General features: G+C 37.6%; 1 protein-coding gene across 3 annotated transcripts in view; it reads right to left on the reverse strand.

The window, feature by feature from the left end:
• The window catches only part of CRISPLD1 (cysteine rich secretory protein LCCL domain containing 1), a 43,511-nt gene extending 26,019 nt beyond the window's left edge, over positions 1-17,492 (reverse strand). Inside the window, exons 1-2 of one of the 3 annotated variants that reach the window (XM_083823850.1) lie at positions 17,293-17,492; positions 15,765-16,087 (exon numbers count right to left, since the gene is read on the reverse strand). In XM_083823850.1, the coding sequence (XP_083679976.1) occupies positions 15,765-16,022 (258 nt within the window). In that variant the 5' untranslated portion in view covers positions 16,023-16,087; positions 17,293-17,492. Of the gene's footprint in view, positions 1-15,764; positions 16,088-16,983; positions 17,216-17,292 lie in introns of those variants that run through there. The other 2 variants (XM_083823849.1, XM_083823851.1) reach the window with 2 other exon arrangements.
• Between the last annotated feature and the right edge of the window lie 242 nt (positions 17,493-17,734).

Below are 17,734 nucleotides of genomic sequence, written 5' to 3' on the forward strand. Positions count from 1 at the left end.
AATGGCTTTTGTTCTCCTAGTGTTCCCTTCCTCCTTAAAACAGTTTAGAAAAAAATAAAAAATAAAAAGCAGGAAATAAAATGTTTGAAGAAAGGTTTCCAAAAGCACCTAAAAAGGTCGATTCCAAGCAAGTTACACAACCAAGAACTTCAAACAACCAATATATAACTGATCAGTGAATCTTTACATAAAAAGATGCTTGGCATTAAAAAAGCCAGAGTAAGAACATATGAACGGCCATGGCAACACAGACAAACTACATCATAACAGAAGTAGGCATTTTTCACATTTTAACCATAATGTCAGTGATATTAAAATCTAGATACTGAAATATATTCTTAGCTGGCACAAATGTGATCCTTTAAATCAAATTAAAAATTTAAATCAAAAAGTTCTTCCAGAATACTCCTCATTATCAGCTGATATTTTAAAGATTTGTCAAAATACACTTCTAGAACAACTTTGAATCAATTGGTACAGAAAAAAAAAAATTAAAAGAAATCTCTGCATAGCTATAGGTTGAATTCTTTTGCTTAGTGAAGGATGGATAAAGCCTTCAATCAAAAAATCTTAAAAAAAAAAACAGAAGTTGTTTTTTTCCATAAAAAGGGTGACCATGGGGTCTTTTTAAAAAGGGTCTTCTTGAAATGTAGGTGTGAATCCACCTGATGCCTCATCCACTAGTTCCCTCATTCATGCTCTAACATGACCAAGTTTCAATGAGTTTGCACTATCAGATTTCTTTGGTAAGTACTGGGTACTGACGGGAGCACATGAAAATGGAAGTGTAACTAGGCAGCCGATTCCCAGGTCTGACAAGCATATTGACAGGCAATTCTTTTGATAATACATGCAATGTAATTCAACCTGTTTATCAAGAAAAAATATTTTTCATGTTGTGGAAAAACTACATGTAGTCTACCTTCTGGATAAGGAATCATCAGAGGAGGCAGCTTTCCACATTGAAGTGTTCAGTGTCTACCTGTCATCAACACAAACCTACCTGAAGTTCTTTCGTTTCACAGAACTCTGCTGGAGTAGCAACAAACGTAAAAGGTGTTGCTAACATGTCTTAAATGGAAAAATGTCCTTTTACTTTCCAAATGTTTCTTGTATTTTTTAATTCCACAAGAACATTCAGTAATGCTAATTATAAAGACCAAAAGAGGGTACCTTAGCAATGGGAATATACAGTACTACTGCAGAGATGAGGAGAAACTAAAGAGGGTTTTTTGCCCTCGTCCATCAGTACTCATTATGTCAAAAAGGTTTTAACTACCAAGTTATGTACCTTTTTCCTTTCCTCTCGTATAAATCAAGTTTACATCTAACTTTAGAAATATATGTTGTATTTCTCTGCCTTATACTTACGAGGACAAGACAGATGTAAAACACTATATATTAAAGACCAAGACAACAGCATATGCTGTGCCATTTTGTGGTACACAGTCTCATCAGTGACATAGTTCCTTTCATGATATTATTGAATCTAGGGTTATCACAACAATTACAGTATTCTGTCCCATAAATTACATTTTTCTCAGGCCAAAAATTTTGAAAATTACAATTTTCAAGATGGCTTTTTTTTTTCCCCCCAGTGCTTTCTAACATTCTGCATGCGTAAGTATTGTGCACCAGAACTCCAGGAAATAAGTGATCAATTTTTGACATATGAAAATTCAGTCTGTGAAAGCTAGATCCCATTATCTTACCCTATTGTTGTAGTATATGTAGGCACTGAATTGTTCTTAATTCCAACTTTCACAGAAAACTATTTGAATCTAACAAATTAACATGTTGCAGTCCTGCAGACTTGGACTTTATCAACTTTAACAAGTCACATACATGGCTTTTACAAGTCATGTACCAGTTTTACAAGTTCACAACCTCACAAGTTTACAACCTCAACTAGAGAAATATTAATCTTATATTACAGGCTGTATCTGATGTTTCATCTCTGAAATTTTTCTTCCATTTTTGTGCACATCTATTTTAGGATGAACTATATCGTTAAAAAATACTATTTTAATTCATGTAGAGATGATGGTACTACCACAAGTCTACATTTGCTCTGTGAACATAAAGCTAATAGCCAAAGGGTTTTGTGTACTGTTATGCTGGAACACTCAGTACACACATATTCCTGAGGACTGCAGTTACAACCAACATCAGACATGCCAGTTCTTATGAAGGCAAAGGATGATGTTCCTCCCTCATTCCTCCTCCCATTCTGGACAAGAATTTACTGCCTATTGATCTAGTTCCAAGTGATGAACACATTTATGAATCTAGCCCTTCCTCTACAGAAACAAATCATGCTATTTTTATCTTATTTTATTGGTGGCATAGTAGATTGATTAAGTTTAGGTTGTTCATGACAGGATGTCCGTGTTTCACTGAAATATTTGGCAGTTTTCTGAGTGGTAGGACAGTGATGCTGATCATAATGTTAGATGTGCTCAGTATGCTTCAGTTGTTGATAGAAGTGCAAAATTCAGAAGTATATAAGAAAGATAACAACAACAAAACAGGCATAGCAGAGTTTGCTGCTATTCAAGATCAACATCTTGCAAGGCAGACTCCCCCAAGCAAGTGCTTGTTTGAAACTTAATCAAAATACTATGTTTTAGCTTTTAACCTTGCCAAATTTACTCTTCCTAAAACCCCTAGTCATACAGACATGACTAAGTTCACAAGTAATCCACCTCCTTACAATACAATCTTTTCTTCTAATTAGATACGTACACTCAGAACAGGAGATTCCAAATGCTGGAAAATAGCTTTTTAATCATCCAAGAGAAAATGTTTCTCTGCAGAAAGTTACCGGCATAACCACTTCCCTTTTACTCTTGTATCCTCCTGCATGACAGAGAAAGTCTATATTAACTTTTTAGGTATCACTGCTGTGAAGCATAGTCCTCTCACAGTATAATTCATCCACATACAAAAACCCTTAGCTGAAGGTTCAGTGGTGCTCTAGACTTGATTTCATTATCTATTCTGAATAGTCTACCACTGACAAGATGGCATGGTCTATAGCTCAGATGCTTCTGCTATCCAAATCAGTGTACTCATACATTAAAACTGCTATTGCAAACATATGTGAGCTAGTAGGGACAACAGGGGCATTGGCTAAACTTCCAGCCCATGCAAGAGTCAACTTTTCAAGTAAGAGGAAAAAACACTTAGGTCTACATACTTCTGTCCCACGGTCTCAATTGGCTTGTTTATTTTACTGTCTTCCTGTTTCAGCCTTGGAAGACAACTTATGTATCATGTGAGCATCATGATTGTTTATACCATTTCTGCTGCATCTCTTAGCATTCACATAGATTTGCTACCTAAAATATTCCCTTCCACGAAGTCAGGAAATTATGCTGATTTTTTAGACTGCCATACCATCACATACACCATGACAGAACTCAGGCTGGCTTACGTTTTTTCTACGGCAGCATTTTAATCTAGATCAGGAAAGAGATTTTGATGCAAAGCTATTATCATACATCGCATTTACACTTACTGTACGTCACAAAGCACTCCTAAAGTACAAACTGGTTTCCTTCTAGACAAAATGCCAGGAGTTATGTTCCTGGAGCACATCTAATGCTTTGCAGTTGTTAATGGGAGTTCATTCCACACAAACAGGTAAGACCTATCTCAAAATGACCCCTGAAATGCAGAGAACATGAATGGTACTCAACACCAACTCTCTTGCTCTACAAGACTGCTTGTATTGTACCACAACACTCACTAACACAAGCCTTGCCTTTGTAAGTATCTTGTTAAAACCTAGAGTATCGATAGTCCTTCACAAAACTTATGCTAGGCTAACTGAGGGTAAAACCAGGGTGGTAGATTAAACTAAATGGTGACAGCAGTTCCTGACTACAGCTGCTGACTCGTCTTCCCCCGGAAAGTTAAAGGCTTTGCAGCAGGGATGTTGCATGCAAATACAGATCTTCTGAATTCTCCTGGTTTACAACATATCACCTTAAAATAAACCACAACTAACAGATTAATTTTACAGACTGGACTACAAATTGTGTTATTCAACCTGTGTCAACAAGGTGTTCAAACAGCATGTAAACTGAAACCAATGCTCTGCTTGTGGAAAAGCTCTTTCAGTGAGGAAGGATATCACAGCTTAAAGTACAACTCATCAACAGCCAAACTAATCACATCAGCTGGGATTAACCTCCCTTGAATTTAAACAGCCTCAAAGCAGATACCTACACCTGAGCTAATTACCTAAGTTACCTTTGCAGTTACATAGACAAATAAGCATCTACAGAGGCAGATAGCTTTAGCTACACACCTTTAATTGAGATGAATTGTGTGTCGGAAATTCTCATTTCCTTTGACTAGTAACAAAGGAGACCATCTCAGATGCAGACATCTACATCAGACAATAAAAACTTGTTAAGATGAATCCCACCATTTACATTGTGTGAGTGTTAAGTCAAAAGAGTAAATTCTCACCCAAGGCTAGACCAGCATAAGTGAGTCCACTAACTATACCAACAGGTATTGCAACAGAACTGAGAAGCCCAGAAGCTCAAATAATTACCATTTAAAAAAAAAAAAAAGTAACGTTTTAATTGGAGAGATTTTCATGGATATAGGAAAATGGGGGAAAAAAATCATATAGAATGGGACTGTATGGAAAGAAAAAGAGAGCTAAAATTTAAGCTTAGTAAAGATGGAAAAGTAAGTACAGTGGGCACCACTGAAAGTAAACATTTACCATGGCATAGTATAAATACCTCATTGCTGTATACATTCTAAATATAGGGAGAGAGTAGTAAAGTAAATACCACAGTACAGTATGGGTATTTATTTATTTTTTGATAGAAGATAGAATTCACTGTATTCTTTAAGACTAATGAGAAGGGGAAAAAAAAAAAAGGAAAGATGAAACATTGATTAAGAAATACCATGAGCAAATAAACCAGAAATACACTTAAGAACTAGAAATCAGCTGCATGGTACCAGCACAGAATAACAAAAAGCTACATCTGAAAATGACTTCAGGAGACTGATCTTGACTGCTCTTCCACTGAGCCAGAGTCAAATATATGTATATTATCTACTTTTATTACTAAAAGTAATAATAGTAGTTTCAGAATAATTTTTATTGTATTTTTCTTCTGGAGTTTTATGACTGTAAGAGTAAAGATAATCTTCTTGGTATCCAACATAAACCTCCTTCCCTGCAATGCTAGCTGATTTAAAAAAAAAAAATCACTTTCCTGTAACAACCTTTATTTAGTTCCCAGATTAAACAAACTCAGCTGCTTCACTCCCTCAGTCCTCATCATAAATCACACATGAGTTTATAATCAGTCCCATTAATGTCTTTCTTTCACTCTGGAGTGACTAGACCATTCCTAAAAAAAATGACCAAAAGTGGGCACCACACCTCAGACAAGGTCTCACCAGTTTCACACAAAGAAGTCACCTTCTTTCACATATTCTTGCTTCATATTATTTTGTAACTAAGAGCAATTCATGCATCTATTTACTGTAGTGTTACCTCTACATATTACTCTTTGTATTCCACCTGTTCCATTTCCTACTTACTCTATATCTTGCAGTTAAATTTACTGCACTTTGTCATGTTGATTCTAGGCCATTACCACTGCTTATCAAGTTCTTACAATTTGATTGTGCTCTCTACACCAATTCCAACGCGTGCCCTGATTAACGTATTCTTTGCTCATCCAAGTCATAACCTACGTGCTTAACAGAAAGAGGATAGGCTTAATGCTTTTGATCCTCCGCCAGTTCAACAGTGAGTTTCTGTCACTTTCAACTCATTAAAATCTCAGGTGGAGGGTGTTAAAACCTTTCCAGAGTCAAAAATATGACACCTACTACTTCCCCGAGTACACTACGCTAGTTAATTACTGGGTCAAAAAAGTGAAATAGATTGGTTTGATATGATCTTTTCTTGGCAGACATTGACAGTTCTTTGGCTTCACTTTCAGTTAAGTTTAGGTGAGGCATTTTCATCCATACTTAGGCTTCTGAGGGAAGTCTGTAGAAACTAATGACTTTTCAACACATCTGAAAAGTCACTTACTAGCACACAACTGAAATGCTTACCTTCAGTCATTTGAGTTTGAAAATACCAAACTCCATGCTAGCTTGCAGCCATTTAGTTAGTACACAGAGTGAGCACAAAAGCTCAAGAGTATTGACAATTCTCCTTGAAAATACAAAAACAACCATTCTAACAAGTTCCCCTAAACACAAGGAAAGGGAAAAGTAAATTAAACTTTCCACTAGAAGGAAAGGCATCCATTTTCTGTTAGAGGAAGACAGTATCTAGAAATGAAATGTAAGAACCTGACATGCTACTATGTGGTAGACTGGAGTTTATAGAGCTTTAAACTGGGCAGAGATCCCTGAATAGACCTTGAGGTTTCAGCTACTCTTCTGGAAAAGAGTAAAAAGCAGGAAAACTGCGGCTTTTGCCTGGAAACAGGAAAGCAGTATGAGGCCAAAAATATTGTTCCTGAACGCTGAATAAATTACACTAATATTTAGAAGTATCTCTCTATTACAGTTTCATGTGTTTGAGCTTTTTGTGTTCAAAAAGTAAAAACCAGGAATAGGAATGCGCAGACATGACTAATCACATTTAATTCTGTGTGTACTCTAAGTGTGTTAAAAAAACCTTGCTGGAATATTCAGGTTTCCAAGGTGTTCTGACACAGTACATTTACTTGGCTACTTTTTAAATGCAGTGCATAAAGACTTTCTATTAGAAGATGACTAAAAATCATCTATTCACTTCTATATTATGACATGAATGAAAGAGAAGCAATAGCGATGTGCAAACTGATCTTGACTTCTGCATTTTGTCCATTGTCAACATATGAATTACATACATTCATTACAAGTAGTATTCATAAATATGTATAGCTAATTATAAATTGACCACAGCACAGCTCCTTACCTCAAATCCTAGTACTCATTACCACTATAAACTAGCTGTAACTGATTGCTTTCATGCAGCAGTTTTAGTGATGCTACAGAATTTCCTGGACTTTGAGCAAAAGTTAGCTGCAGTATGTCAAATATGTCACAATTAATGTTGGCTTTTAAAAGGTGACCACCATGATTTGACATTAGTAGAGCAGAAGTGAATTGAACTTACTGTCAGAGATCACACAGTGATCATATATGACTTGGCCCCACCGTTAGAAATGTTTAAATAAAATCTAAAAGAAGGGAGTTGGAAAATGTCTTATAGAAAGAGTACCTAGCCATTCAGAAAGCCAACATGGAATTCACCTATACTGCAATATGTATTAGGCATCATTCTTTCTTGAAACCTAGTCAAAATTCTGGATTTAATGCTATCTTACTTCATAAAAAAGCCATCATAATAAAGTAAAAGTTGTCCAGACACAAGATAGTCTTCTTAATGAATCATGCTTTTCTATTATAGTCACTCTAGTTCATGTCAAATCTAAGGTTGACAACTATTTTAATAGATAATGTGTTAAATTCATATCTAGCTTTTCAATAACATAAGAAATAATATCTTCTTATCTTCTTTTTTCCCAATTAAAAAATCTTAAGTTAAAGCAGATGCCCAGACAGAGGTCATGAAGATGACAGGGCTACGTGGAGTTACCTTCATAATCTCATTGATTCTTTCTGTGTTCAGTCTAGACTTTATATTTAAGCTCTGATTCTGTTACTGCTGATTAATATATAATAATCTTTTCGATCAAGGAGGTGAAGAAGTTCTCTAACAGCAAAATAAAGGATGAACAGTATCTATTCTATGTTGCTAATTATTTTTATTATGGGAAGGTTCCTATAAACTTTGAGACAGTAAGCCTTTCTGGTACTTTCCACTTTCAGTTTCTTTACTTGGAGTTGCTTAGTTGTTGTTGGCATTACATCAATAAAATTTATAGCATGGACTTACCCGCTTGCTTTCTTGGCCACTTCACATTGCACAATCCTTTGCTAAAATTGCCAGAGAGAATAAAACGGTAAGTCAATGTCACTGTGCTCTTTGATGCAGTGTCAGTAGGCTCTGAGCATAGGCAAAGAAGCTGAAGCACTTCTAACAACCTTTGAAGTGGAGGAGGAAAGTAGAAAACCAGAGTGAAAGCAGACAGGTTCACACTGAAAAGGGCTGCTCTGTTTTTGGCACCCAAAGTGTCTCCGGCCACTTACGGGATTCCACAAACCAATGTTTTCTGCTCAAGAGGAATAGGAATTGTTTTTAACCAAGCATCCCTGCAGGGTTTTTGGCAAAATGGACAAGACAAACTAGACAGAGACACATAAGAGTTTCACCAGAAATGCCCAGGAATTTTAACAGGGTACTATCATTAAGCAAATAAAAATTCATCAAAATCTGTATGTTCACTACAAGGCCTCTAGGTTTCCTAATGCTATTTCAATTCTCCATGTGCTGAAGCACCGAGACTGACTCCAGAGCAAATTTCAGTCCTGTAGTTAAGTATGTTATAGACAGGAAATGTCATCTGAGAGCTGATAGATACATGCAGAGAAACTGCTAAATCCAGACTTATGCAGATCATGATTTAAATGCAGCATAAGATAGCTGAAATTCCAATCCCTATTGAAACAGGGATTGAAATCAGCCACTATGATATGAATGATATTTAACTAATACCCACACAAGAGTTCTATGGGCCAGTGTGTTCATATGATCGATGACATCTCTAGCATGTATTGGCAGGATCTTGCTAAAAGACGACTAAAAAATAATGAAATAAGAAAAAAATTCCTTGCTTGATGTTCTCCAATTACAGTAATTACAAAATTAAACGTGTGGCTAGGTGCCAAGAAATGCCAGGTTGAAATACAGTGCCTACCAATCTGGAAACCTAAACATTTTTCAGTACAGCAAAGGCATACGCATGAAACGAGGATTTTGCATGAGCTATTCAACTTTTTCATTTGTTTGGGAAAATATGTATATTCATATGAAATTAAGGACTGAGCACCAAAAGAATGGTTTAAAATAGAATGTATCATAAATTCATTAATCAAAAGTGCTTTTATAAATTTTACTCTTGGTGGGTCCTAGTTTGCAGAGTACAGCTGATCAAAATAAAAGGAACAAACAACTTACCTTATCCAACCAATGATGACTATTTTTAAAGTGTTGACCATAACCGTGGAAAAAAAAAAAATGCAGTTTTCATGAATGTGTTTAAATTTATTAAAGGCATAATCTCACCACTGAAATTGCCAAAAAAAATAAAAAATAAAGGTTTTGTAAATTTAGACCATGATATACAAATACTACTTACAAAAGTGTAGTTAGAAAGACCAAGTGGTCAGGAAATTATATAATGACAGTGTCTAAAATAAGTATTTCAAGTTTTATTAACACTTTACAAATCAGTAATAATTTATTAACAATGAAATAAAACTTAGTCTGATTAAGGTAGAATAAGGCCTTCCATGTCGACACAGTTTGAAAGGACAAACAATACTGATTTCCTAATTTGGTAACATTCTCTTCCATATTTATTTAAGGGTGGGACTGATAGCAGGAGAGTGCAGAACACTGTCTAAAAATCAATTTACCAAATAAGGATTTTAACCACAGAAAAAATGTACTGCCTTATATATTCCAAGATTATTGGCGAGTGTACAACAGATCATGACATTTCCCTTTTTTGTCTTAAAGGGCAGGTCTTTGCCAAGGGAGGCCAGGAAGTAGCAGACAGCCCAAGCACAGTACAGGAATTGGCAGGGACACCAGATCAGCCTCCAAGCAGAAGAGCATCAATAGCACACTGCTCTGGTCAGACTGATGACTGCCATCAGCAGTTTGCTTCAGTTCTCAGTGCTAGTACAAACATCTTTTCCATTGTTACCCAAGAGGCTGAAGTGAAGGCCATGCTGGGTCAATGGCCTGGGATGGGAAATGTTGAAAGCATGGTATAATTTTGCTCGCATGCCTTGGAACATCATCAGGGAAATGTCATCCCTCTCTGCTCCCTTTGAAGTGCTGTTAATCCTTGTGCACACCATGAAGAAAAATGTTCCTTATTCCTTTCTTTACTAGGGAGCACTTGTTAACTGCACAGAGCAGGATAAACATCAATACAGCATGGACCTGCCATACATTTTCATAACAAGCTGATCATCATAACCTCAAGAATTTTTATTCCCATTGAAGTTGTAATGTTGACAATTCAAAAACTCTCAGCATTGAAGGAAGAGTTCTAGGAAAGAATGATCTAACATGCAATCATAAGCTCATATAAGGCCACTGCAGAGGAGCTAACTGAACTTGTTGGACTGCTGTTGGCTACAGAGGAGCTTACGCAGATTCTCACACCAAAGTATTTCTATACAGAGAAAGAGACAGAAGGTGAATTGGAGCACCCACAGACTTATGCAGAAGCAGCATTAAATGACATTGATAACATTATCAAGTCACCAGGACTGGCGATATCATTCAAGAATTTGGAAGAACTTGATTATGAAACTGCTGAATTACTGTGTGGCACACAACCTCTTTTTTAAAATGGTCTCAGTACCATGCTAACAAAAGCCATTACATGGGTGTCAGTATTTTAAAAGGCTTCCAATGGATCCTGAGAAACTGCAGACTAGAAACTGGGATGATTTGATAGAACAAGTTATATAAAAAAAAGTTATATAAAAAAAGATAAATATATGAATAATGTGAATTCCTTTCAAATCTATTAGACTTCTTTGAAGGTGTCAACAGGAAGTAAAAAAAAGGGGATAAGTATAGTTAAGCTTTTTTTTTTTTTATAAAGTTCCTCACTAAGTTCTTTTAAAAAAAATGCTATCATGAAATGAAGAATGCAATAAAAAGACAGAAAACAAATTGAAGAATAAGCAATCGCTTTGTAAAATTCTGAAAGATGTATCCTTGTTCCTCTGCCATATACATTTTCCATTACAGCCCAAGACAATGAAATGCAAGATGGTATTAACTACTTATGGTAGTTAAAAAAAGGGGGAGAGGGGAAAATAAAAGATCGAGATGATCACTAAGTGACTGGAAGTATTAGTGATTAGAATCATTAATACTAGGTGATAGGAAGACAAAATAGTAGATAACACTCAATGTCAATGCATGTGAAACAATGAGGACAGGAGAGTCATCTGTACATACATGTCATCACATGTATGTAATATAATATAGTAAATAACATATTTGGAATAGCATGTTGAAAAGATCTTGGAACCATCACAAATAGCACTATGAAAGTGATACCTTTAGCTTAGCCAAGGTCATAAAGCAAAGGAATGTTAGAAATTAATAAGCAAATAAAGAAGAAAAAGAAAAACATACAACTATATCAATCTGCAGTGTGCCTTAACTACTAACAGTCTGTGTTGTGTTCAAATTAAAATAGTAGAACCATAGCAGATAGAGAAGCAAAACAAAATGAAACAGATTTTTCAAATGGAACGGTTTTCAAGAGAAGTAGATATGAGATGTGACCACTGAGGATATGTTAAAAGGCTACTAATTTTGCATTATTTCTCACAATGAAGGAAAAAAAAGTATCAAATAAAAGGACAGGTTTAAAGGAAAAAAGTACTTGTTCATGTAGTATAGTGCATAGTTTATGGAGCTGTGCAATTTGATATCAGAGACACAAAGAATACAAACGGACTCAAAAGCATTTAGATTCATAGAAGAAAATCCCTTCTGGGACTATTGGAAACCAAAAGTGCAGATTTAGAAAAGTCCCTAAGCTGCTGTTTGCTGGAAATTGAAAGCTTTCACTGCATAAGTTTTCCTGCTTGCATGCTCTATTCTTATCCTTTTACCCTAGGAATCTGTTACTGCTCACCACCAGAGCCATGATACTTGGGAAGATGAACTTTTCATCCAGTAAGTTCAGCCAGACAACCATGGGAACGTTCTGTTCATTACACACATCCACTGTGAAATCTACTGCACTTAGTAACTTTAGGTCTCTGAATTATGATAATCTCATGCTCTTTTCCTTTTTCAAGGCAAAAGGGGAGAGTTTACAGCCGTACAGAAAAAAATCAGTAATTCAACGTTTTCTTTAAAAGAATCAAGATCTAATATGCTGCAGACTGTCCTCAACTACAAGGGAAGGCACTGGCATGCCCAACGACTACAGAAGTCTATACTAGAGTATCATCACATAGATATTATTTCGTATCACATATCTCTACCACCAAAGCTAAATCAAAACTGCAGAGTGCTGTATGACACAGAATATCATGTTATGGTTTATTCTTTTCAGTCTCTAGGCTGTATTCAGTGAGTAGATGATACATTGTACAGAAGTATGTTAGAAAGTATAGGATGTAAAAAGGTTTTTTTCCTCTACACAGCTTAAACTAAAATGTGGTGTTAGCCCTGCAGTTCTCTCAAAGAGATGGCCAGACTTTGCAAGCAAAGCATATGACCAGTAGGTTCTACTCAAAGTGTGGCTCTTCAACCCTCTCAATCCTTAGTGCTATACACTCCCACCCTCTTCTTTTATCAGTACTTGTACTCATCTGATTCAGCCATATAGGGAGCAAGTTCCATAACTCACATTGGCAGAAAATTAACACCACAGGGAAGAAAGGAAAAAAAAAGTTTTCCGATTCTTTACGTAGTTGAATCAACCTCATCATCAACTCAGATACGTTACCAGTGGCAGGAGTGGGACTGAGTCATTTTCAGCCAGAGTTGCCTGCTAGGTTAGCTTAGTTGCAACATACAAACAGTACAAGGAGAACACACAGCTCCCACCTACTTTTTCCACAGCTCCAAGCACACTGGAAGATTTTAAACTATATGGGAGACTTGTAGAGAGATAAGATTCAGGCATAGTGCCTGAACCTTGATCACCTCCACTCAGATTCATAAGACTGCTAAAATTTCCACAAGCAGAGCTAGCTCTGTTTACAAGGAGAGGTTGTATGAGTACAAAGGGCTACTTATAATAATGCGGCTGTGCCCATAGCAGGATTTTTTTTTTTCCAGGATATATACTAATAAAGCATCCCAAAAGTAGACAAAAGTGTTTCATCTGTACTTATCTAGCTTACTAAACAGAGGGAAAAAATTTAGAGGGTTTTTTTTCTTTATTCTGGGACACTGGGACTTGACTTCATAAGATCTGATGTATCCTAATCAAACTGAAAAAAAAGAAGTCATACAGGTATACTTTTTTTTTTTTAAATAAAAAAATAAAGATACCAAATAATGTCCATCCTTTATTAAAAAAAAAAAGAAAGAAAGAAAGAAAAGTGCAGCTAAGTACAGTTTTAATTTCATCAATACTTGCCTGTTTGGTTTTTCTGTCATCCACAAAACTGACTTAGAGGTCATAGAACCTTGTAAAAATCAGATCTAAGAGAAATCTACTATGATAACGACCAGACATTAGCTTTTCCAGGTAATTTTTTTTTTAATTGAATGCACAAAACAGATCAGGCTTCCTCAATGAACTTTCACTTATTGCTGCTTCTTTGTTATTCAGTCTTTGACTTCGCACCCTGTTTATAATTTTGTACTTGAAATTTTGAGTTATTAAACAATAAAACAGCCCTGATTCCTTTATGACATCTAATGTAGAAAAGAAGGCAGACAACCATGCAATCACAAACTGGATCATGAAGTATATGTACAAACAACCATTCTGTTCAAGCAGCAGAGCTGTAGTGTCTTCAGCCATCCTCATGGTTCACAATGCTGGCTTCCTCCAGGAACAAACCCCCTTCCCACTCCCTCCCATCCTTAGTCTTTATAAGTGGTCTCTTACCAAATATGTGTGCCCTAAAAATCCCTCCACAAACTCCTACTCCCAATTTTTCTCTGCCCCAACAGTCCCAGTTCTTCCCCAGCTACAACTGTTCAAACTCTCCATGCTACCGACTCCTCAACATCTCCTTGAGGAGATTCTCAGCCTCCTTCCAGGTTCTTCTCATAGCTTGAGCAGCATGTTCTTAGCCCCTGAACACATCTCCATCCCTTTGGCCAGCCAGTCACAGACCTTTTTTCTTCACAAATCCCAAATTCCTGCCTATCATAATCACAGATTGCCTCGGAAACTGTGCCTACAATTGACTCCCACTCTCCTGAAAGTGGCTGCCCTGTTCTTCTGCTGTTTCCCCATTCCTTCTCCCTTTCTCCACAAGAATATCTCTACATTAAAGTCAGGTAATGTTTTCTCTTTACTTTTACTCTGGGTCAGGGGTCATTGGGGAGCATGGAAAGAAAAAGCTTGCTTCAGATACAGTCCTAACACAAAATTTAGGACAAACTGTATGCAGTGCAGAAGGAATCTTTCAAGAATACAGCCACTAATAAATAAATAAAATCTAACTCCAATGATGAAAATCCACATTCTTCTTTTCAAGATATATATATATATATCAGTTAAATATAGAATGGCATTAGGAATGGAAAAAGATGCTTAACTAAAAAATAAAAATAAATCAAAGCTACCCTTTTTTATAATCTCAGGAACTATTTTAACATGGGAAAACAGTACAGTCTTCCCTATTCTCATTTTACAAAGAGGCTGGAGAGCTTTTTTGTAAGTTAACCAGAAACAAATCAACCTGTGTTTTTGGGAACAAAAATATAACCCACATTATAGAAAGGTCTGAGAGTCACAACAAAAAATAAAGTTTAAGGATATGTGTAGACAAATGTAACTGAAAGTGTTAAAGGGTTTTAAGATATTATCCTTCCTTTCTTTGGAGATAATATGTAGTAACTTTTCACCTAATATAATAATATTCATAAAGGTAAACTCTAGTTAAACTACCTTTATTGATGATTTAAGCAAGCACGTTTTTTCCAGGACATATACATGCTCACATCTCCAAGCTGAGAGACGTTCCTCCAAGCTGGGAAAGACATTTAAATCTTGAAGTGTGTTAATATGATCCCCTGTCATGATCTTACAACACAAAGTGCTAGGAAACCTTATTAAAAACCTTGCCTATAGTCACACTATTTTCTTATGCATGGAGAGATAAACAAATACACGCCGTGGACATATGAAGATTTGAGTTTTTCCTGCAGAAACAAGAAAAGATGCCCATCCTTGTCAGAACTCTGAACTTCTTAAAAGCTCTAATGACCTGTTCTGATCTAATTAGCAAGGAGAGATATAGTTATTCTTAAACCATAGCATAAAATTAAAGTTCAAAAATGTGGGAGATTTAAGTCTACAAATAACAAAACAAAACAGAGGTTTCTTAAAGGAAAAACACACAAATAGAAATTATGTATTACATTATTAATCTATGAAATAAGGAACATACGGAACTCCAGTCTAGTAGTACATGTCAACTCAAATAGAAGATTTTCTTGTTTATAGGAGCCTCTTTTTGCTCAGAAACTCCATCCTAGAAGCATGGGAGAGAATCCATGTTATTTTGAAGCTTCATAGTTCAGTACTTTTCTCAGATGGCAACTTCATAGGTCATAATCAACTATTTTGAATAAAGCAATTTTGGAAATTGGTCCCTTATGCTGAGGAATTGATAGTTAAATTCAGGAGAGCTAGGATAGTTTAAACCCACTGATATCAGTAGAATATGACAGGATCCACAAACAACCATTTTTCTTACAGTTCACCCCTGTACAATAAACAAATAAAACAAAAAACGAACAAGCACTTCATAGGTGCAATGAAGCAAGCTAAGACTGAAAGTATGTTGCTTTATAAAACGACAGTAACTATTCTATGAACATTTCTTTCTGCATGTCACTATCAGTTTTTCCTTACCATATATTCCATATTGGAAGCTGGTGGATACACCTGACCCCGTAATTTATTATGAAGATCCAAGATACTTTGCATATCACTGTCTGTGATAGCCCTTTTCCCTCTCTGCTTGGCGATCCACCACTCACCATCTTCATCCATGTACTTTTCCAAAAGTTCCTCTAAGAGCGTGGCATTGGGAAGAACCATTGCAGAAATTGCTTGAGCTATGAATAGTAAGGCAGTTACTCTGAGCCATTCCTGTACTACATACTTCATGATGAATGATCTTGGAATGCTCAGGAGTTAGCTCCACGACAAAGTCTTTCTTCCAGGTCTGTTGGCTGCAAATGCAGAAGACAGAGAGTAACGTAATTTGGAGGTTGAAGCACTGGCCTGTATGAATTTATTAAGCAACAAAAGTCAAACTGTAGTTTGTATAGAGTTTGCCACTCTTGTTTTAAAGGAAGAAACCAGAACTCTATATGTCATTTACAGTTATCAGTACACACTGCTGTTTGCTTAGATAACTTATCTTCTAGCATATGGACTTCAGTTTGTTCAAGCGCTTCTGTATACCACACTGGCATTCACATTTCAATGTCTGCATACAAAAAAGTATGCTTTTTCTATTTACTTAAAAGAACCTAGACTTCAATGAAGATTAGACAGTAGATAAGCAGCCATCCAGTATTGGAATTTATAAACAAAAAAGCTAAAAGGCTTGCATTCCATGCCAAAATGCAAAATGAAAACACAATTAAGTTGACATAAAATATCCCCTCTTGGTGCATTCCAAAATACAACTGTGATTACAGCTTTTATTTTATGATTCCAAAGTACCTAATATAACTAGAGTCATTCAACTCTGCCAAGGAAATGTGGGGGGCGCTGGGGTTATTCTATTCACCAAACAAAGAAAAAGCGCGGACAACTCTTTGGAGAAAAAAAAAAAAAAAGAAGCAGCACTACAACCGAGAACGCAATATGCCAGCGCCGCCTGTTACGCGACCGAGCGATTCGGGCCGGAAAGCCACGGTGCCTTCCTCACTTTGGGTGGCAAAAAAAAAAAATATATATATATATATAAATAAAAGCGAGAATTCCGCTGGGCAGAAAACAAAAAGAGGGGAGGGGGCAGCGCGGGGCTCTCCTTCCCCGCCGCCGCCGCCCCGGCCCTGCACCCCCGGGGTGGGTGCTGCGGGAGCCCCCGGGCGCCCCCCGCCACCGCCGCCCTTACCCCTCCGGCGGTGGCCGCCTCCTCGCTCCGCCGGGCCCGCGTCGGAGCCAGGGAGCCGGCTGGGGACCGCTCGGGCACGGCTGGGGACCGCTCGGTGCCACTGAGCGCCCTCACGCCTCACTCCCCCTCCACCGGCCTCCCCCAGGAGCTCCGCGACGCTTCCTCCCGGCTCCCGGCCCGCCGGGCATTTATCGCGGGCGGCGTTGACGCGCGGCGGCCACCCCTCCCCGGCACCCCGCGGGGCGGGCCGCGCTCCGCGCCCCGGGCTCCGCGCCCGCCCCCGGCTCCCGCACCCGCAGCCGGCCTCACCTGGGCGGCCGGGAGCTCTGCCTCCCGCCAGGAGCTGGCCTCCGTCCCGCCAAAGCTGTCTCCCAGAAAAGGTCGAGAGGGGCCCCCCCGGCCCCTGCCGTCTCCATCCGTCGGCGGCTGGCGAGAGGATGCTGAGCCTCTTCGCTCCTGCTGAAGTAGGGCAAGGAGGAAAAGCTGGATGCTCACACGAGCTCGGATTGTGTGAATGTGGCAGGAGGTTTCGGGGCAGAAATTCTGCTGCAGCCTCAGACCAACTGCGTGAGGCATCTCTTTATGAAGTAGAACTCAAAAGCTTGTAACCACTCATTTCTGTTTCCACCAAGGCTAGGCATCAGAGGTGTATTTTTGCATTGTATTTATCAAAGTCTTACATCCTAATTTATTTTTTATTTTTTTAGCTAGCTACTAGGGACAATGTTTCATTTATTTAGTATAATCTGTT

The sequence above is a fragment of the Anser anser genome, assembly GCF_964211835.1.
Source record: "Anser anser genome assembly, chromosome: 2".
Taxonomy (NCBI): domain Eukaryota; kingdom Metazoa; phylum Chordata; class Aves; order Anseriformes; family Anatidae; genus Anser; species Anser anser.